Raw genomic sequence first — 17350 nt, forward strand, 5'->3', positions numbered from 1 at the left:
TGACCCCAAAGGTTACTTTACAGTCCGATGTTCTTCTGAGTGTGTCTCCCATTACTTGATGGTGAAAGGTGAAATCTCCCAAATCATTTACAAAATGCTCTTTTGGTTGGCTTTAACCATCTCTACTAATTGGCTTTCTTAATCCTAAAAGCAAATAGTTGGCCGCTTCTGTTGCTTTGGATATAAACTACACATTACATTTTAATGGGGGAGTGTTTGTCATTCGTGTTTTCTTTATCCTTGCACCACCCTGTCCTGGTCAGCAGGTCGATACAGAAAGGACAACAGTGACCTCATACAATAGGAAATGGAACCCCTCTGTAGTCTCATCTCACCAGGTTTACAAACAAACTTACATTTAAAAAAATATATATAATACTTGGTGTCACATTTTGGGTAAATATGGCATGGCCCAGATATAATCCCTTAAACATGTTACTTTGGTCCTACAGATATAGCAACACTTACTGTTCTCACTGCCGCGATTGTGCGCGGTCACGGCGCCATAAGCAATCGCAGCACCGAAAACAAAGGATTCATGGTGCAGGGGTCCCTGCTTCTGAATGGGAGCTCCGTAGCGTTAATCCATTAGAACCATCTGTGTGGAAGCCAGCGTGGAGGAGCTGCGCAGATGTACACGGCACTCGTCTACGGTACACAAGCCGTCTCCGTGAGTGTGCCCTTTTCCAGGGAAGGTAAGAAGCAGTCTCTGTGTCTGTCCAACCCCATTGATGACGTCGATCTGGGGGGAGGCGCTCTGCAACTCTCAACTTAACGGGATTCAGAAGCGTGGTGACGCGTCGCCATGGCAACGCAGCGTCGTGAGGCCGCGGGGTCACTGCGTGACGTCACATGTCCCTGCAGCGTCATTTGACACCGGAAAACAAGGTAGGGGGCGCGAGCACCGGTAGTTTGCACACCCCTGACGTAGATGGCCGAATATGGTCCTATGGTATTCACCCTCATGATATATATATATATATCCATGTTCGGGCATCTACATCAGCAAGGGGGGTTGGACAGACATGGAGACTGCTTCTTACCTGCTGAGCTGCTCCAGGACAGGGCATACTCACAGAGACTGTTTCTGTACCATAGAACAATGCCGTGTACCGCAAAAAAACAAAGAAGCCCTGAGCTACATCCAATATGGCAACAATATGCAGTGAAATACCTATATATCTTTCGTACCTATATATCTCTTGAAAAAGGGTAATTTAGTTAAACCCTTTGGCCAAAGCATTTTAAGCCTGCGAGCCACATCAAGGCATGACCAAATATCGCAAGTCCTATCACTAACTGACTGAAATTCTTAATTTTTCCACTAATTATAGAGGTAACTATCACATTGGATATGTCCCAACCGGCTGCATGAAAAGACTTGTTCATTTGGAGACTGGGGAGGGGCGAGCTTAAACCCTGGGGGGGGGGGGGGGGGGGAAAGGAGGCACTGACCTCCAAAACAGCTGAGACCAGCTGGACATGGTTAATAAACACACAGATACCCAGCAAGCTCTGGTGAACCCCCAAAATTACCACATAATAATGTATGTATATGTGTCAAAAGGAGTGCTACTTGGCGTGGCTAAATGTATACAACAAAAAACAAAAGCCCAAAGCTACATCCAATATGACAAAAATACACTGTGAAATACCTATATATCTCTTGAAAAAGGGTCATGGTTTTTTTTTTTAGTTGGGTTCATCAGAGCTTGCTGGGTATCTGTGTTTACCTCTGCATTGTCTGGGTTGGAAGGATTAATGTTGTGGGTGTCCCATTCAAAAGCATGGACCCCCCGCAGTGTTAACCCTCCGGGTCGCAATCGATCTTCGATGGTGCAGTTTGTTGCTTGTTCGGTTGTGGCACCAAGGACAGTAAGTCTTGCGACATTTGTAAGTCTTAGCATTTTAATTCTATATAGTTGCTGGCTGATCTTATTTCCCTCATTTCTGGGGAGTTTTCCAAACTTGGAGTTGGCAGTTCTAAAAGGCCATTAGAAATGTGACGTACTGTACCAGCGCTTGGTAATATCCAGGGTTCTGGAACGGGGCAGTGGCGGGGATCCTGTCCTCCTGTTAGCAAAAGTGGTTAAGAATGGCTTCCCTTTCTGATTTGCTTGGTGAAGGATTCAGGGTGGTGTGTTGGGGGAGGGGGAGCGACACTAGCTTATGGACTTGAGGCAATTTTTTAACCTTTTGCGTGCCGGAGGGGTTGCGGGCCATAGTATGACTGCCTTTCCGGCACTCGGATCACTTGAATCATCCCCTTTCCATCTGATATCAGTTCAGTTTGCAGGATGCGATCTACCCTAATAAAACAAACATTTTAGAGGGAACGTAACCCGAGGGTGCCAGAACCAGAATTTGTTAAATATTATGTTGAAAATGGCTTGATTCTTAAATCGCAAACCCGCCTGATGTGTATATATCGGAGCTGCTTGGTGATCCTCCTGCGACCACAGACCCCCGGCTCTGGAGAGCTTTTTAAGGAAATTGTGCTGAGATGGAGACAAACTATAAATATGATGGTGGACTACAGTACAAACATGGTCGCCAATAGAAAGCAATAGTTTTCGGACTGTGCCCTGATCCTGGCGGCCATAGTGTTTGCTCAGTTTGCCCAGTAAACCCCCAATCCATCCAGTGCTCACTGGTCCTGAACAAGGTGTCTCCGGGCGTCGGGGAAACCACCAATTCCTAGTTCATGTTTATCGCTGGAATTGCTGCTTTAAGATTTCATCCTTTTTTTTTTTCTCATCCAAAAATAATGTGGTGCACCTTTTTAAGAGTCCTGTCTAAACCAAGCTTACTTATATAGTTTAACTTCCCTTAATCTAGAAAAATAACTTTCCTATTGGAATGAAATATACCTTCGGTGGAAAGACTATGCTATATTTATAGCCTCTGGAGAACATTTCTCAGTGCACCTCGGTTTTTCATCAACATCAAAAAAAAATCCTTTTTATGAGAAGATATTGTGTCCTTGCAGATCCCATAATTTGTTCTGTTTTTTATATTGAAGCACAAAGGGGATAAACAAGAGCTATTCCTTTCATTTAGGGAATGCATTATTTATTATATAGTTTTTGTACAATTTGCCACGTGAAGCACTTGAAACATTCATTATCACCAAATATTTCTTATTTCATACAAGTTCAGACAGAAAAAAGATAAATTGGAGAAGACCTCATTTTCTTCCCAAAGAGGCATGTCAGATTGTGGTTAAGTTTTATGCCTCTGGACACTTGTTTGCCTGAAGTGTCTGCACATTGGTGTCGGCAGTCTTCTGTTTTTTCTTTCGGGCTAGTTAAAGATGAATAGTCACTGACTGCGGTTATTTATTCACCTTTGCAGCCCAATGTAATTTATTCTGCCTATACATCTTATATTGAAGGTGAATGTAGTTGCCTGCAGAGTGAACATTCTTTCCAATTCAGTTTTCTTAGTTGGAAACCTATTCAGCATGTGAGAATCCATTTAGATACGTGACTGCAATTGGTAATGAATTTTAGCTGCATGTTCTGTTTCCTTTTGATGGAGGATAAAACAAAAATGTCGTGAGCATTAAGTTGTTGTATCCTACATTTTACTGCATTGTGTGCCATCTGTGTTCCCCACCACCCCTGAATACGAAGCGGTGGTTTAAGGGTAATATAACCCCTATTTATGGGAATTCTGTTGGACATTGAGGTGTGTAGTAAGGTGGTCACAATGTTTTAGTGCCTTTGATTGTTCCCCAGAAATGAAACCTCCGTTGTCACATTGACTAATGTTGTAGAAGTCAAAGCAGACTTGAGGGTTCCACTTTTGACCGCATTTAATTTGAGTCGGTATTGCCAGCTCCATATTTTGAAGCCCTTTATCCCCTCACCGACTACGTTTGAAACCTATGTTATACAGTATATTTAAATGTGGTTTACGAGAAGAGGAGAAAGTAGCCAGATGTGTTGAAAAATATATATTCCCTTTAGCAGGTTCACACTAAAAAAACTTTTCTCCAAAAGTGCCACGTGCGAGTCCACCATCCAAAATCTTGTGCAATCGATTGTTACATTTAAATAAAAGCACATACAGTAATTGCAGTGCTAAATTATCAGCAGGAGTGACCCTCCTTTCCCTATATGGATTTGATGACCATGCAGCATTACTTAATCAGTAGGAGTATCCAGGGCGGGATTAAGGTTTTGGGGGACCTGTGGCACTTAAGTCAGGGGTGCCCTAGTTTCCACTGGAGCTTCCCCCCTCTTTTTCACACCTCATTCTCTCAACCCCCTCTCTTTCTCTCCTACTTCTCCCACTCCTACCTTCTAATAGTCTGCCTTCCCCCATGTATTTCTCTCTCCCCCTCTCTCTTACATGCAGCCCCCCCCTCTCTCTTACACGCAGCCCCCCCTCTCTCTTACACGCAGCCCCCCCTATCTCTTACACGCAGCCCCCCCCCTCTCTCTTACACGCAGCCCCCCTCCCTCTTACATGGAGCCCCTAGCGCCTCTTACACGTCTGAGAATTTTACCTTGGAGAAGAGTGGTAAACAGGCCGTCAGTGCTGCTCTGGACCTCTGGTGCAGAGCTGGCCACGTGGCATGCTGGCAGAAGTAGTGCCCAGCCAGGCATACTGGGATGGGAGGGAAGAGAGAGCACTACCAGAGCCTCCCCTTGCTGGGCCTCCCATATTGCAGCCCGCTAGTTACGCCACTGCGATGTGCCCCCATGAATAGGGGGCCACGTGGACGCATTGCCCCCTTTAGTCCACAGCATGGAGTATCTGCAGGAATTACGCCTTTTCTCCCCACACCCTTCCTGGTCACCAGATATGTAAGTGGAAAAAACTGTTTAAGGATGGCTGATGCTGATTATTCCTCACTGCAGATGGGTGGCTTTCATGCAGTAGTAAGCTGCTGAAGATTTTAGATGATGTACTGCTGCATTTAAAGTATTGCTCCCCGTCTGTATCTGTCAATAGCATCAAGATAAATTGCAAGAACGTGCACTGTATGGAGCACGAGTCCAGTTTCCTCTGGATGCAATTGCCATCAAGGCTGATACTGACCGTGAGAAGGACCCTGCTGCAACCTTCTTGCATGGGCACCACCCGCTGTGCGAGAACCCTCGGGTTTCTTTCAGCGCTTCAAACAGAAGGTGTTGCTGAACTTGCTCTAGCTCTTTTATCTCATTTGCATAATCCTGGCAACAGTGATAAACGGTTCCTGCAATGGCAAACGTGCTTGAATATAACTTCCCTTGCGGATATGCAACTTTATAGTAAAAAAAAAAAAAAAAGTTGCAAATTTTTTGTCAAAATGAGCTGCGACACATTTGCTTATCTCTAGTCCTGAAGCTTCTCCGCCAGTAAATGTTACTCGTATCCAATATATTTACCTTTTTGACATGCTGTTAAGACACCTGACCTTTTATAAGCCTTGCGTACTGTATGCAACACTGTCTGATGACATTGACCATCTCTTGTGTACGTATTGCATTAGAACAATTGCCAAAATCTAAATAATTTGCCAACTACTGTACAATGAGCCCTCGGCAATATCATTTTTTGTTCTTTAAGAAGATATTTCTTTTTCTTATCCTAAGTGAATGAATGTTAACAGAAGCATGTAGTACAGAAGAAAGAATTGATATTCTGTGCATCACTTTGCTGAGGAAAGTACCCATAAACTGAAAATTGAAAAATCAAATAGGAATGCAATTACATTTTGTAGGGATTTTTTATTTTTTTTGTGCGGTCGTGAAGCGCTAGCTTAATGGCACAGTCTTGGTGCTTCCTACAATTTTGAGTCGAGCAAAAAGCCTTTGTAAAATGTATAAGGCAGAACACATTTGGTGACAATGGAAGTAAACTGGGGCGCTCCCTTTACACAGTACTTGATGCTGAACAGAAGAATGGGGTGAAAATAAACACATACATATACCACACTGCAAATGCTCAGTGTCTGCTGCTCAACCCTGGAAAAGGATCTTCCCACGATCCTCAAGGAGATATAGGTAAAAAGAGAAACAGAGGGGCGCAGACAAGGGTCAGAATTGGTGTCAGACCGGTGGTTGAAAAAACACAATATCAGACCAGTGATTAAAACACAAGGGTGATGGGAATGTATACAATATGTACTCACACGGGCCTGTGTGGTACTGGGTAGTGCTATGGGTAGCTTTGTTTTCTATCTTCTTGTTAGTCAGTCCCACTACTTCTCCCTCTGTGCGTCACGAATCGGCCATATAGTGGGAGACAGCGCCACACAGATTAATAAAATACGTTTATTCAACAAAAAGTGAGATAACAATTGACTCGCATGTAAAAAAAACTGCTCCAGGACCCCGACGTCAGCCTCCGGGAAGTATTCTCCTGTTCGCCGCGTCCGGTCTACAGGACTGCTCACCCTCAGTGACACACTGTAAAAAATGCAATAACATATTCTCAAAGACCACCTAACTTTCTTGCGCAACGCGCGCTGCCTCCGCCCGCACGGTCTATGGGCGCGATCACTGCCATAAGGACGCCTCCGCGCGGTCTCCCACACCATGGACTCAGCCTTTTGATGGTCTTTGATTTTCATTACCTGATTTACTCGTATCTAGAGATCACTGTAAGGCTGTGCTTCGTGACGGCGACGTGCCGTCGCTACAAAACAAATGCATTGTTGCCGTTGCGTGCCCTTTATAGTGCGACGGAGCGACAGTGCTACCAGAAATCTGGTAGTCGCTGATATTTGATTTTTTTTTTTTGGCGACTGACTGCCCTCGCGGCCAATCGTGAGTTTCTCCGTGCCTTTGCCCACCCCTTTTATGACGTTGCTAGCTGCTACTTAATTACAACTATCACAATGGCGACGGGTGACGTGACGTCACCGGCTGTATATAAGTGTAGCCTAACTGATGGCTCCTATGGAAATAAATTAAGAGGATTTCTTCCATTTTGTCTACTAGAGATCACCTGGAGCTGTAATGGGCGTGGCGTTTGGTTGTACATTATGAAGAAGGAACCTGAGGTTTATATATAGGAAGAACTCTATGTACAAAATTTTTTTACGGAATAAGCCAGTTTTATATTTCAAAACAGATGGTATTAATTCACTGGAACGGTATCTCTAATCTTGTATTTGCCGCAGTGTTTGACTTGCGTTTCACATTCAGTCACCTCCACAATCCTGCATGGCTGACATGTTTCGTAAAGGAAATTCTTTCATCGGCTACAGTATGTTTTAGAGCCTGTCAGAAAAAGGATGCAGTACTACGTATGGCCAAACTGAATTAATGACAGATGTTTAGTAATTAATTAAAATTAGATCATGTTTGGGCTATCACAATGGTAAGATGAGAGAAATACATGTATGCCTGCATCTGAGCACCAAGTAAGGGTGTAGGATAAGGTGAAATGAACATAAACTTCACTCTGAACTTCAGGTTCAAATATTTACAGATGTTTTCAGGATAGTCTTTGAAAAACCGTACACTTTAATTTTATTTTTTAAAGTGTACAGAGGAAGGCAAACAAAAACCTAGTGAGAAATGATCCAATTATGTCTCATAAGGGGAAAAATAAATTGGTTCCTACTCCAGGATCAGCATTCTTCCTATATTTACAGTAACTATTTGGTACATCTTTGTATAGCTTTTTTTCCCCCAAAAAGTCTAACCTTTTCTTCAAGATCTCTATTGTATCTGCCAACAATCTCCATGGGTAATAAATTCTACCTTTTTACTGCCCTCACTTTAAAGAATCCTTTTTGCTTTACTGCTGCTGAAATCACCTTTCCTCCAGTCTCACGGGATGACCCCGTGTAATTTGTAAAGTCCTTGACTTAATCGTTCTCTTGAAAGGTGCTTCTATTGATCTTGAATATACTGTACAGTATTTGTAAATAGTTATTATCATTTTACATGTATCTGTAATAAACATCTGCCATTTACCTGACCCAAGTTTCCAGATTATCAAAGTCTTTCCCTAGAGAAAATACATCCTGCTCTAATTTTACTACCTTACACAATGTAGTATCGGCAAATATAGAGAGGTATGCTAATCCCAATGTAATGAATAAACAAGTTAAAAAGCAGGGGTCATAGTACCGATCCTTGAGGTACTCCACTTACAACTTTATACCAACTTGAAAAGGTTCCATTTACGACAACTCGATCGTCCAACCAGTTTTCAGTGCAAATGAAAGCCTTTGCAAAATCCAAGTAAACCATGTGATGGTAATTTAAATGTGGCTCATATTTATAATAGTTAAGCCCAGCTATTGCCCGTACCCATCTGATGGATGTGCAGAATTACCGTGCACTTCCATCTGCCTGTGGCTCATCTGGCTAAAATTCTATATGTTGAAGCATAATAATGTATAAGGAAGGCTTGCATGTAAATGTGATTGTGTTTTAACTTTAATGTGTATTTTGTGTTCCCTTGAAGTGCTAGGCTGGTTATACACTTACCCAGCCTGCACGGCAAGGTCCGGGTTTGACTGTTCCAAGAGGGGGTTGAGGACAAGGGAGAGTGAGGATGGAACTCCTCCTGTCTGGGAGATGTTGGTCCGATAAGCGGAGCCATTGTCTCCCCAGACAGCGAGGGGCCTATCTCATAAGGAGACCAGGGACAGGTAGGCGCTGTTCTCAGTGGTCAGTTTTTAATTCCCGCTCGCTTTGCCTCAGCCCCTTTTATTACCCCAGCAGCCTGGATTGGCCAACACAGACGAGCCCTCACACAGTAAATGCTCGTGACCCAGTTCTCCATGCTTTGCTGTGGAGACAGGGAAACTAGAAAAGAGGCAGCTGATCTGAGTTCTGCAGCTCATTCTCGGACTGGCGTGCATGCGCACTAAGTGGTGTGCTCCGAGGTTTTGCCGGAGACCGAGAACGAGGCTGCGTGCTATTCTGAGCGGGAGATTTTTAAGGTGCTTGGCTAGAACTTGCATCCACCGACACCCGGAGACTACGGACCCCTACAGGAGTTTTAGTTGTACCGCGTAAGCTATTTTGTTGGCGCCAGACGCCTAGTACTTCTAGGATTTCCCCTGGTTAAGCGAATATAGCAGTTTGTGACTATGTGACTTTGTGTTGGGTTTGCTGTCTCTGGCAAGAATAAATATTATTATTTTTATTTATTTTTTTACTTCGGTGTCCTGTCTGGTGCTTGGTTCTGGTCTCCCATGACAGACCACATAAACTGAATTGCTCTGGTCTTAATTCATACAAATCTTGTAAGACTTGGTGTCTTCGGTGCCGGTGCCGCTGCCACACGTGTTCACACGGAGGGATTAACACGGGGGGAGGGGGGATGTAGGGCATTCAGAAACATGGAGCTTCTCCAGCTCCGTCGTGGCAGACTCTTGCTTGTTCATCCGTGGCACCGGGGACAGTAAGAAATCTTACTACATTTGTCCTTCCCACCTCAAATAAGCTAATAAGGTTAGTTTGGCATAACCAATCGCTCATAGTTCCATGCTGACTAGCGAATCATTTTGTTATCCAATAGCTATTCCTGAATATTATCCCATAGTAAGCCTTAAAGTGGCTTCCCCGCTATTGATGTCAGACTTGCAGGTCTGTAATTCGCCGGTTGTGATCTATCTCCCTTTTTAAATATAGGCACCACGTCTGCTTTACATCAACCTTGTGTTACTCAGCCTGTGGAAATTGAGTCCTTGAATATTAAATGTAATGGTTTGGCTTTTACTGAATTTAGCTCTTTAAGAACTCTTAGATGCTTTATTTACTTTCATTTGATCAAAATTACTTCATTATTTGTACTTTTTCCTCAGTGTATCAGATATTAGTTAATGTTGAGGTTGTGACTTCCTCCTATGGCAATATTTTTGTAATTGATTCCTCCCTGGTATATATATACACTCATACATATTCATACATACTCCCCAGCCCCCAGCACAGGTGATCCCTCTTCGTTGAGGTACAACCGATGCCTACTATAAAGCTTGCACCTCTAAGAGAAGGACTCGCAGTGCTCTCCAATATAATGTAATTGTTTACCCAATAAAATATCCTTAAAATAGCTTCAGAACAAGATATATTTCACTTCGGGCAAAGCATGATATTGTTAGAGCCTCAGAATAATGTTGTCCTAGCTAGTGTATAATAAAATATAAATTAAATGTTGAGCTGCAGTTGTGATGAGTCCTTAGTCCCGCTGTGCAATCTTAATTTATAAATTTCCTTGTCCCCGTCTGTCTCTGTTTCCCTCTCCCCCTCTCCCCCGGAAATGTGTGTTTGAAATATTTAAAAGCTATGAATGTGTGTGTATGTATTTCTGCAAATGGAACTAAACCGCAGTTCAGTTTAATCTGTTCTCGGATTGTAGCTTTTTTCTTTTCAGTTTAGTAATTAGCTGTAATGCTCTTTGCACAGACATGCACAGGACATTATATTGCTCAGTGGTGCTCAACTCCAGTCCTCGAGGGCCACCACCCAGTCGGGTTTTCACGATATCCCAGATTCAGCACAGATGGCTGTCTTTGAGCCACCTGTGCTGAAGCTGGGATATCGTGAAAACCTGAACTGTTGATGGCCCTTAGAGGACTGGAATTGGCTACCCCTGATATAGCTAATTGTGTAATGCTAGAATAAAATGCTACATTACATCCCACACTATTGCAGATTCTGTCTAGTTGCCTAATTGCCTAATGTAAGTCACTCTAGAGCAGACAATGGTGCTTGTAGTAAAATATACCATCTATAATGTATAGAACCAAAAAATGTCCAAGCACATCATTGTGTGATAGATTAAAATATAGAACAATGGTCGTTTAAGACCTGTGATCAAAATATAAATAGTATATATACTGTAACCGCAGGTAAACTGAAGTTAACAACAAAATGAATAGTGTTATGAAAAACGTGTATGTGATATTGAATATACAAAACTTCTCTTTGGAATGGAGGGTTTGCTGCTGTACTGGATAGGGTGAAGTCAGGACAACGCCAGCTAGATAGAGAGAAAAAGAAAAAAGCACAAGACCCTCATAGTGTAGTATATAAAATTAAATGTTTTTAAAAAAAGAGGCAAGATATGCACATACAAAATAAAAAATTCAAATGAGCATGTAGGTATAATAACCAGTATGAGTAAGACGTTCCCAGGATCCTCAGACTCGTCGTCCTCCTTCCAAGGCTCCGGTCTTTTTCTAAGAGTGCCGATGACGTTCACCTCCACAGCTCCGTTCCTCCAGGATAACCGGACGCAAAAGGTTAGTAAAGAACTGCTCACCTATTAAACCGAAAGGTCCTTAAAATGGTAGGTGCAATTGGGGTTAATACATATGTTAGAGAAAATGAACGAAGAAGTTCAAAGATACCCCTGAAGATGCACTCTAAACCAAGCGTATATGTTTCTTAGGCTATAAGGTTATAGTTATAGCCTAAGAAACATATACGCTTGGTTTAGAGTGCATCTTCACGGGTATCTTTGAACTTCTTCGTTCATTTTCTCTAGGATAACCGGACGACCAGATTGGGTAGAGAACAACTGATGAAGTGTAACTTGCCCTGTTAATTGTATTCCCCCTCAAGTGCTGCGCTTATCCGCATCCGATCGACAGCCACTCTGCTGCTCTGTTAGGCTAAGTCCATACTGCTTTAGTCCGAGCGGAGGCATGCGCCTGCGTGACGTCACCCACATGAAGCGGGTGCGTTTTTTGGCCATGCTAGCTGCGCCGTGGTGGGCGTGTCTTTGGGCATCATGTAGCTGGTTTGCCCTCATTGGGCGAACCGCTCACGTGACCTGCCCGTCGTGCTGAGGAATCGGTTTCAACTGATTTCTCGTGCAACACGCACCCCATCCTGCTGTCGCCCACGCGGTCTATGGGTGCGATCAATGCCTTAAGGCAGGGGTGGGCAAACTGGGGGGGCCCCCGGGAGACTGATTGCAGGGTTTACAGAGTCCCGGAATGCTTCCCGAAGGCACTTAAATTAAGTGCCGGGGAAGCGGCGAAGGCCTCTGTAAACCTCACTTACCTTGGCTCCGGCAGGTTGTTAGACGCGTCGCCATGGCAACGCGGCGTCAAATGATATAGTGAGGTCATGTGACGTCACATTGCCATGGCAACATGGCGTCATGACGCTGGAGCCGAGGTAAGAGGGGCGGGGGGTTCGGGGGGGGAAAGTTTACGCTCCCCTGCCTTACGGCAATGTGATCGCGCCCCTTAGGGGGAAGGAGGGGAATCCCTCGCGCTAATAGGCTGCAACACAGAGAGACGTCTGACATGTCCCTGGCTTCAGCTGATCGCAGCCACAACCACAGGAAAAAACGGCGTCTCGATCTCAATGAAGAAAGGCATATAGTGGAAGCGTCTATATGTCTTAAAAGTCCAGGAAAGGCTTGCTTGTTGGAGTTTTCATTGTTTGAAGTGATCTGACAGACATCGGGCACTCTATGCTCAGTTGAGCCTTTCCTGGAAGGAGGACGACGAGTCTCTGAGGATTCTGTGCAGCAGTCGTGGGAGCGTCTTAAGCAGTATTATACCTACATGCTCATTTGAATCTATAATGCATGCCTGCTGAATGTGCCTCTTCAGTTCTCCCAAAGCATTCGGATATCTCCACAATTCATACATTTCAGTACTTTGTTCCTTACATGTAATATTAACTGGAGGTACATGCTGACATGGTCCTTAAGCTCCTGTTACATAAAACTTTTAAACATGTTTTTCTTTCTTCACCTGCAGGTATTGTGTCAAGATCAGGAACCCTGACATATGAAGCTGTACATCAGACAACACAGGTTGGACTGGGACAGTCTCTGTGTATTGGTATGTCTCATGTACTATATTAATCGTGTTATATTGGTATAATTCCCTAAGTTTGAAAAACAGTAGCATGAGAAGATGTGATTAGTGAAATATTGCATTAGAAGAGATGGTTTAGTGGTAAAAACAAAATGTGTTTGTATCTCTTTCTCTCTCCCTTTAAACCTTGCACAAGTTCCATTACCTTCCCATGACAAGCAGGACAGAGCATACACACAAAGTATTGTTGAGTTGTCCACTAGTTGTAGGGAAATGAGTGAGCTCAAAGTAAACCTGAGTGCTGCAATCAGCAGCCACTTGTAGCTTACGGCCACTGCTTCTCCTGCCTTGAAGTTTTGCATTACTTTAAAGAGTGTTGTTGACATTCAGAAACACAAACCTGGTTGGTAACACAGACTAGTTCTGTGACTGGATTAAGACATTTTCTGAATTTTAGAAATTGTACGAAGGCTGTTTTGACTATTAAAGATTTTTTTTCAATTCTTAATGTCCCTCCATGATGAATATTTGATTTAGTGTCCATAAACTTTGCTTGATTTCTAACTTTACTCCGACTTAGTCGGACGTTCAAACAAAGGAAGTTGGCTGCATTAATGTCTTTTATAAGAGAGTTTTATTTTCTGTGAAAGAAGGCAAGGTCCAGAGCTCATAATGTAATCATAAGCTTTTATAGTTTAATGTATCTAGTTTAATTTAAGTTCTTGGTACAGGATTTCTTTGCATTGCTGAATGATCTAGTGTATGCTGCTGTACATTAAGCTACATTACATTATGCTGCATGTCCATCCTAAACTAAATAGGGAAATAATGGGGTTTATCTCGGCGTATAGGAGACTCGGAGACCAAAGATTATGAGTCTTCTGACACTTTCTTATTTAAAGCATTTGAACCAATTTAACTGCAGGTCTTTTTGCAATTAAAAATAAATCTGAAGCACTTTTAGGAACTTGATTCACTGCATCTTCGTACAGTGCTGATTTATGAATATTCTTTCAAAACTTAGATGCCAGCAAGTACTTGGGTACCAGTAGATTAGAAGCTTGTTTTCAGTGTTTGAACATGACCTGACATCTCTAGTTCACCTGATTATATTTTCTGCTTTTAATACCACCACAGTAGAGGAAGTTTACACATGTTGCTATACAGTTAGAGTTTTCATGTAGCAGAGGAGGTTCAGTTTATTTAAATTAGGTCATTTCCAATATTTATTACATTTTTAGAAATGCGTGCTAAACGCGAGAATACTAAATATATTTATCTCAAAATGCAGCTTATTACATGTACGTAGCAACATGATTGTCCCGCTTCTCTCGTGACGTCTCTCTTTAAGGTGTTGGCGGAGATCCATTCAACGGAACTAACTTTATTGATTGCCTCGAAGTCTTCTTGAATGACCCTAAAACAGAAGGTATCATTCTGATCGGAGAGATTGGTGGCAGTGCCGAAGAAAATGCTGCAAACTACTTGAAGGAGCACAATTCTGTAAGTATATTAAGGGGCTGTCTTGGAGCACTACTTCAGCATGTCATTTTTTCACTGGTTTTCTGGCCAAGGGTTAAATACTGTTTCCTGCAGAATGTGACTTGTTCCATTCTTGTTTTTAAATCATAATGTTGATCTCGCCGCACTCCTTTTTCCTTTTCGGCTGATTGTAGAGTTGTATTTTTTATGTGCTGGTGCTGGCTTTTGAAGAATGCCCGGCTTCCTACTGCTGCCATCAACAGCAGTACTGGGGAAAAGAGTCTGCTAATGCCGCACTATTCAAAATAGGTCTCATCACTCCACATCATATTAATATTTACTTGTGCGTTCTGACTTTCTGCTGATAAAGTAAATATTAATATGATGATGTGGGATGGGACCTACTTTGAACAATGTGGTATTAGAAGACTCCTTTTCCCCAGTTTTTAAAGCATCCTGGGATCTGTTGTCTGAGCCCTATTCTTAAAAACAGGCCAAGCACTAAAAAGGCAAGATTAGCCTTCGTGAAAGTTTAATCTCTCTCCCGTTTTAAGAAGCAAGAGATCTTGATGGCTGGCGCCAGATAAGAGGGGCTTTCAAGTGTCACGTTCCACTTGTATTCAGTTCAATGTTTTGTTTAACCATTTCCAAGTCTCAGTCTTACATGTAATTGAATATTCCCCTACATAAAAATAGCTGCCCCTGGATACACTTTCACATACCGTGCTTGAACATTAAGCAACTTCTCATTTATATTTGTTTTACGAAAATTCTGTGCTTTTTGTTTCTCTTGTAATTCTTTGTAGCATACTGTAAATAGAAGGAATGGTTAATGCAATGGTCTCTGCTCAATCTTATGCTACACTAGCTGACAGACCCGGCGTTGCCCGTGAGTTAAATTTCCCGCTAGGAAAAGGGGGGGGGGGGGAGGGGGGGAGGAAGGGAGGAGGGGAGAGGGGGGAAAAAAAGGGGGAGGAAAGGAGGGGGAAAAGGAGGGGGGACACAGTGGACAGGAGGTGGGGGACACAGTGGACAGGAGGTGGGGGACACAGTGGACAGGAGGGGGGGGACACAGTGGACAGGAGGGGGGGGGCACAGTGGACAGGAGGGGGGGGGGGCACAGTGGACAGGAGGGGGGGGGGCACAGTGGACAGGAGGGGGGGGACACAGTGGACTGGAGGGGGGGACACAGTGGACTGGAGGGGGGGACACAGTGGACTGGAGGGGGGGACACAGTGGACTGGAGGGGGGGACACAGTGGACTGGAGGGGGGGACACAGTGGACTGGAGGGGGGACACGACAGTGGACTGGAGGGGACGGGGACGACAGTGGACAGGAGGGGACGGGGACGACAGTGGACAGGAGGGGACGGGGACGACAGTGGACAGGAGGGGACGGGGACGACAGTGGACAGGAGGGGACGGGACGACAGTGGACAGGAGGGGACGGGACGACAGTGGACAGGAGGGGACGGGACGACAGTGGACAGGAGGGGACGGGACGACAGTGGACAGGAGGGGACGGGGACAGTGGACGGGAGGGGACAGTGGACGGGAGGGGACAGTGGACGGGAGGGGACAGTGGACGGGAGGGGACAGTGGACGGGAGGGGACAGTGGACGGGAGGGGACAGTGGACGGGAGGGGACAGTGGACGGGAGGGGACAGTGGACGGGAGGGGACAGTGGACGGGAGGGGACAGTGGACGGGAGGGGGCCGGTGGAAGGGGGAGGGGGCCGGTGGACGGGAGGGTGGACGGTGGACGGGAGGGTGGACGGTGGACGGGAGGGTGGACGGTGGACGGGAGGGTGGACGGTGGACGGGAGGGTGGACGGTGGACGGGAGGGTGGACGGTGGACGGGAGGGTGGACGGTGGACGGGAGGGTGGACGGTGGACGGGAGTGGGACGGTGGGGGGAGGGGGACGGGGGACAGTGGACGGGACTTGGACGGGAGGGGGGGACGGGACTTGGACGGGAGGGGGCCAGTGGATGGGAGGGGGCCAGTGGACGGGAGGGGGCCAGTGGACGGGAGGGGGCCAGTGGACGGGAGGGGGAGGGGGACAGTGGACGGGAGGGGGACAGTGGACGGGAGGGGGACAGTGGACGGGAGGGGGAGGGGGACAGTGGACGGGAGGGGGAGGGGGACAGTGGACGGGAGGGGGAGGGGGACAGTGGACGGGAGGGGGAGGGGGACAGTGGACGGGAGGGGGACAGTGGACGGGAGGGGGAGGGGGACAGTGGACGGGAGGGGGACAGTGGACGGGGGACGGGAGGGGGACGGGGGACGGGGGACGGGGGACGGGAGGGGGACGGGGGACGGGAGGGGGACGGGGGACGGGAGGGGGACGGGGGACAGTGGACGGGAGGTGGACGGGAGGGGGACGGGGGACGGGGGACAGTGGACGGGAGGGGGACGGGGGACAGTGGACGGGAGGGGGACGGGGGACAGTGGACGGGAGGGGGACGGGGACGGGAGGGGGACGGACGGGGGACGGGGGACAGTGGACGGGAGGGGGACGGGGGACGGGACGGGAGAGGGACGGGGGACGGGAGGGGGACGGGGACGGGGACAGTGGACGGGAGGGGGACAGGGGACGGGAGGGGGACAGGAGGGGGGAGGGGGACAGGAGGGGGGAGGGGGGAGGGGGACGGGAGGGGGACGGGAGGGGGACGGGAGGGGGACAGTGGACGGGGGACAGTGGACGGGAGGGGGACGGGAGGGGGACGGGGGACGGGAGGGGGACGGGGGACGGGAGGGGGACGGGGGACGGGAGGGGGACGGGGGACAGTGGACGGGAGGGGGACGGGGACGGGGGACAGTGGACGGGAGGGGGACGGGGGACAGTGGACGGGAGGGGGACGGGGGACAGTGGACGGGAGGGGGACGGGAGGGGGACGGGGGACAGTGGACGGGAGGGGGACGGGGGACAGTGGACGGGAGGGGGACGGGAGGGGGACGGGGGACAGTGGACGGGAGGGGGACGGAGGACAGTGGACGGGACGGGGACGGGGGACAGTGGACGGGAGGGGGACGGGGGACAGTGGACGGGAGGGGGACGGGGGACAGTGGACGGGAGGGGGACGGAGGACGGAGGACAGTGGACGGGACGGGGACGGGGGACAGTGGAC

The 17350-nt window shown here is 46.8% G+C and overlaps 1 protein-coding gene across 1 annotated transcript in view; it reads left to right on the forward strand.

The window, feature by feature from the left end:
- Window positions 1–17350, forward strand: part of SUCLG1 (succinate-CoA ligase GDP/ADP-forming subunit alpha) — a 61621-nt gene that overhangs the window by 34178 nt on the left and 10093 nt on the right. The window contains exons 6-7 of the mRNA XM_075572031.1: window positions 12680–12763; window positions 14091–14242. Of these exons, the coding sequence (XP_075428146.1) occupies window positions 12680–12763; window positions 14091–14242 (236 nt within the window). The remainder of the gene's footprint in view (window positions 1–12679; window positions 12764–14090; window positions 14243–17350) is intronic.

Source organism: Ascaphus truei, chromosome 1 (genome assembly GCF_040206685.1).
Source record: "Ascaphus truei isolate aAscTru1 chromosome 1, aAscTru1.hap1, whole genome shotgun sequence".
In the NCBI taxonomy this organism is placed as follows: Eukaryota; Metazoa; Chordata; class Amphibia; order Anura; family Ascaphidae; genus Ascaphus; species Ascaphus truei.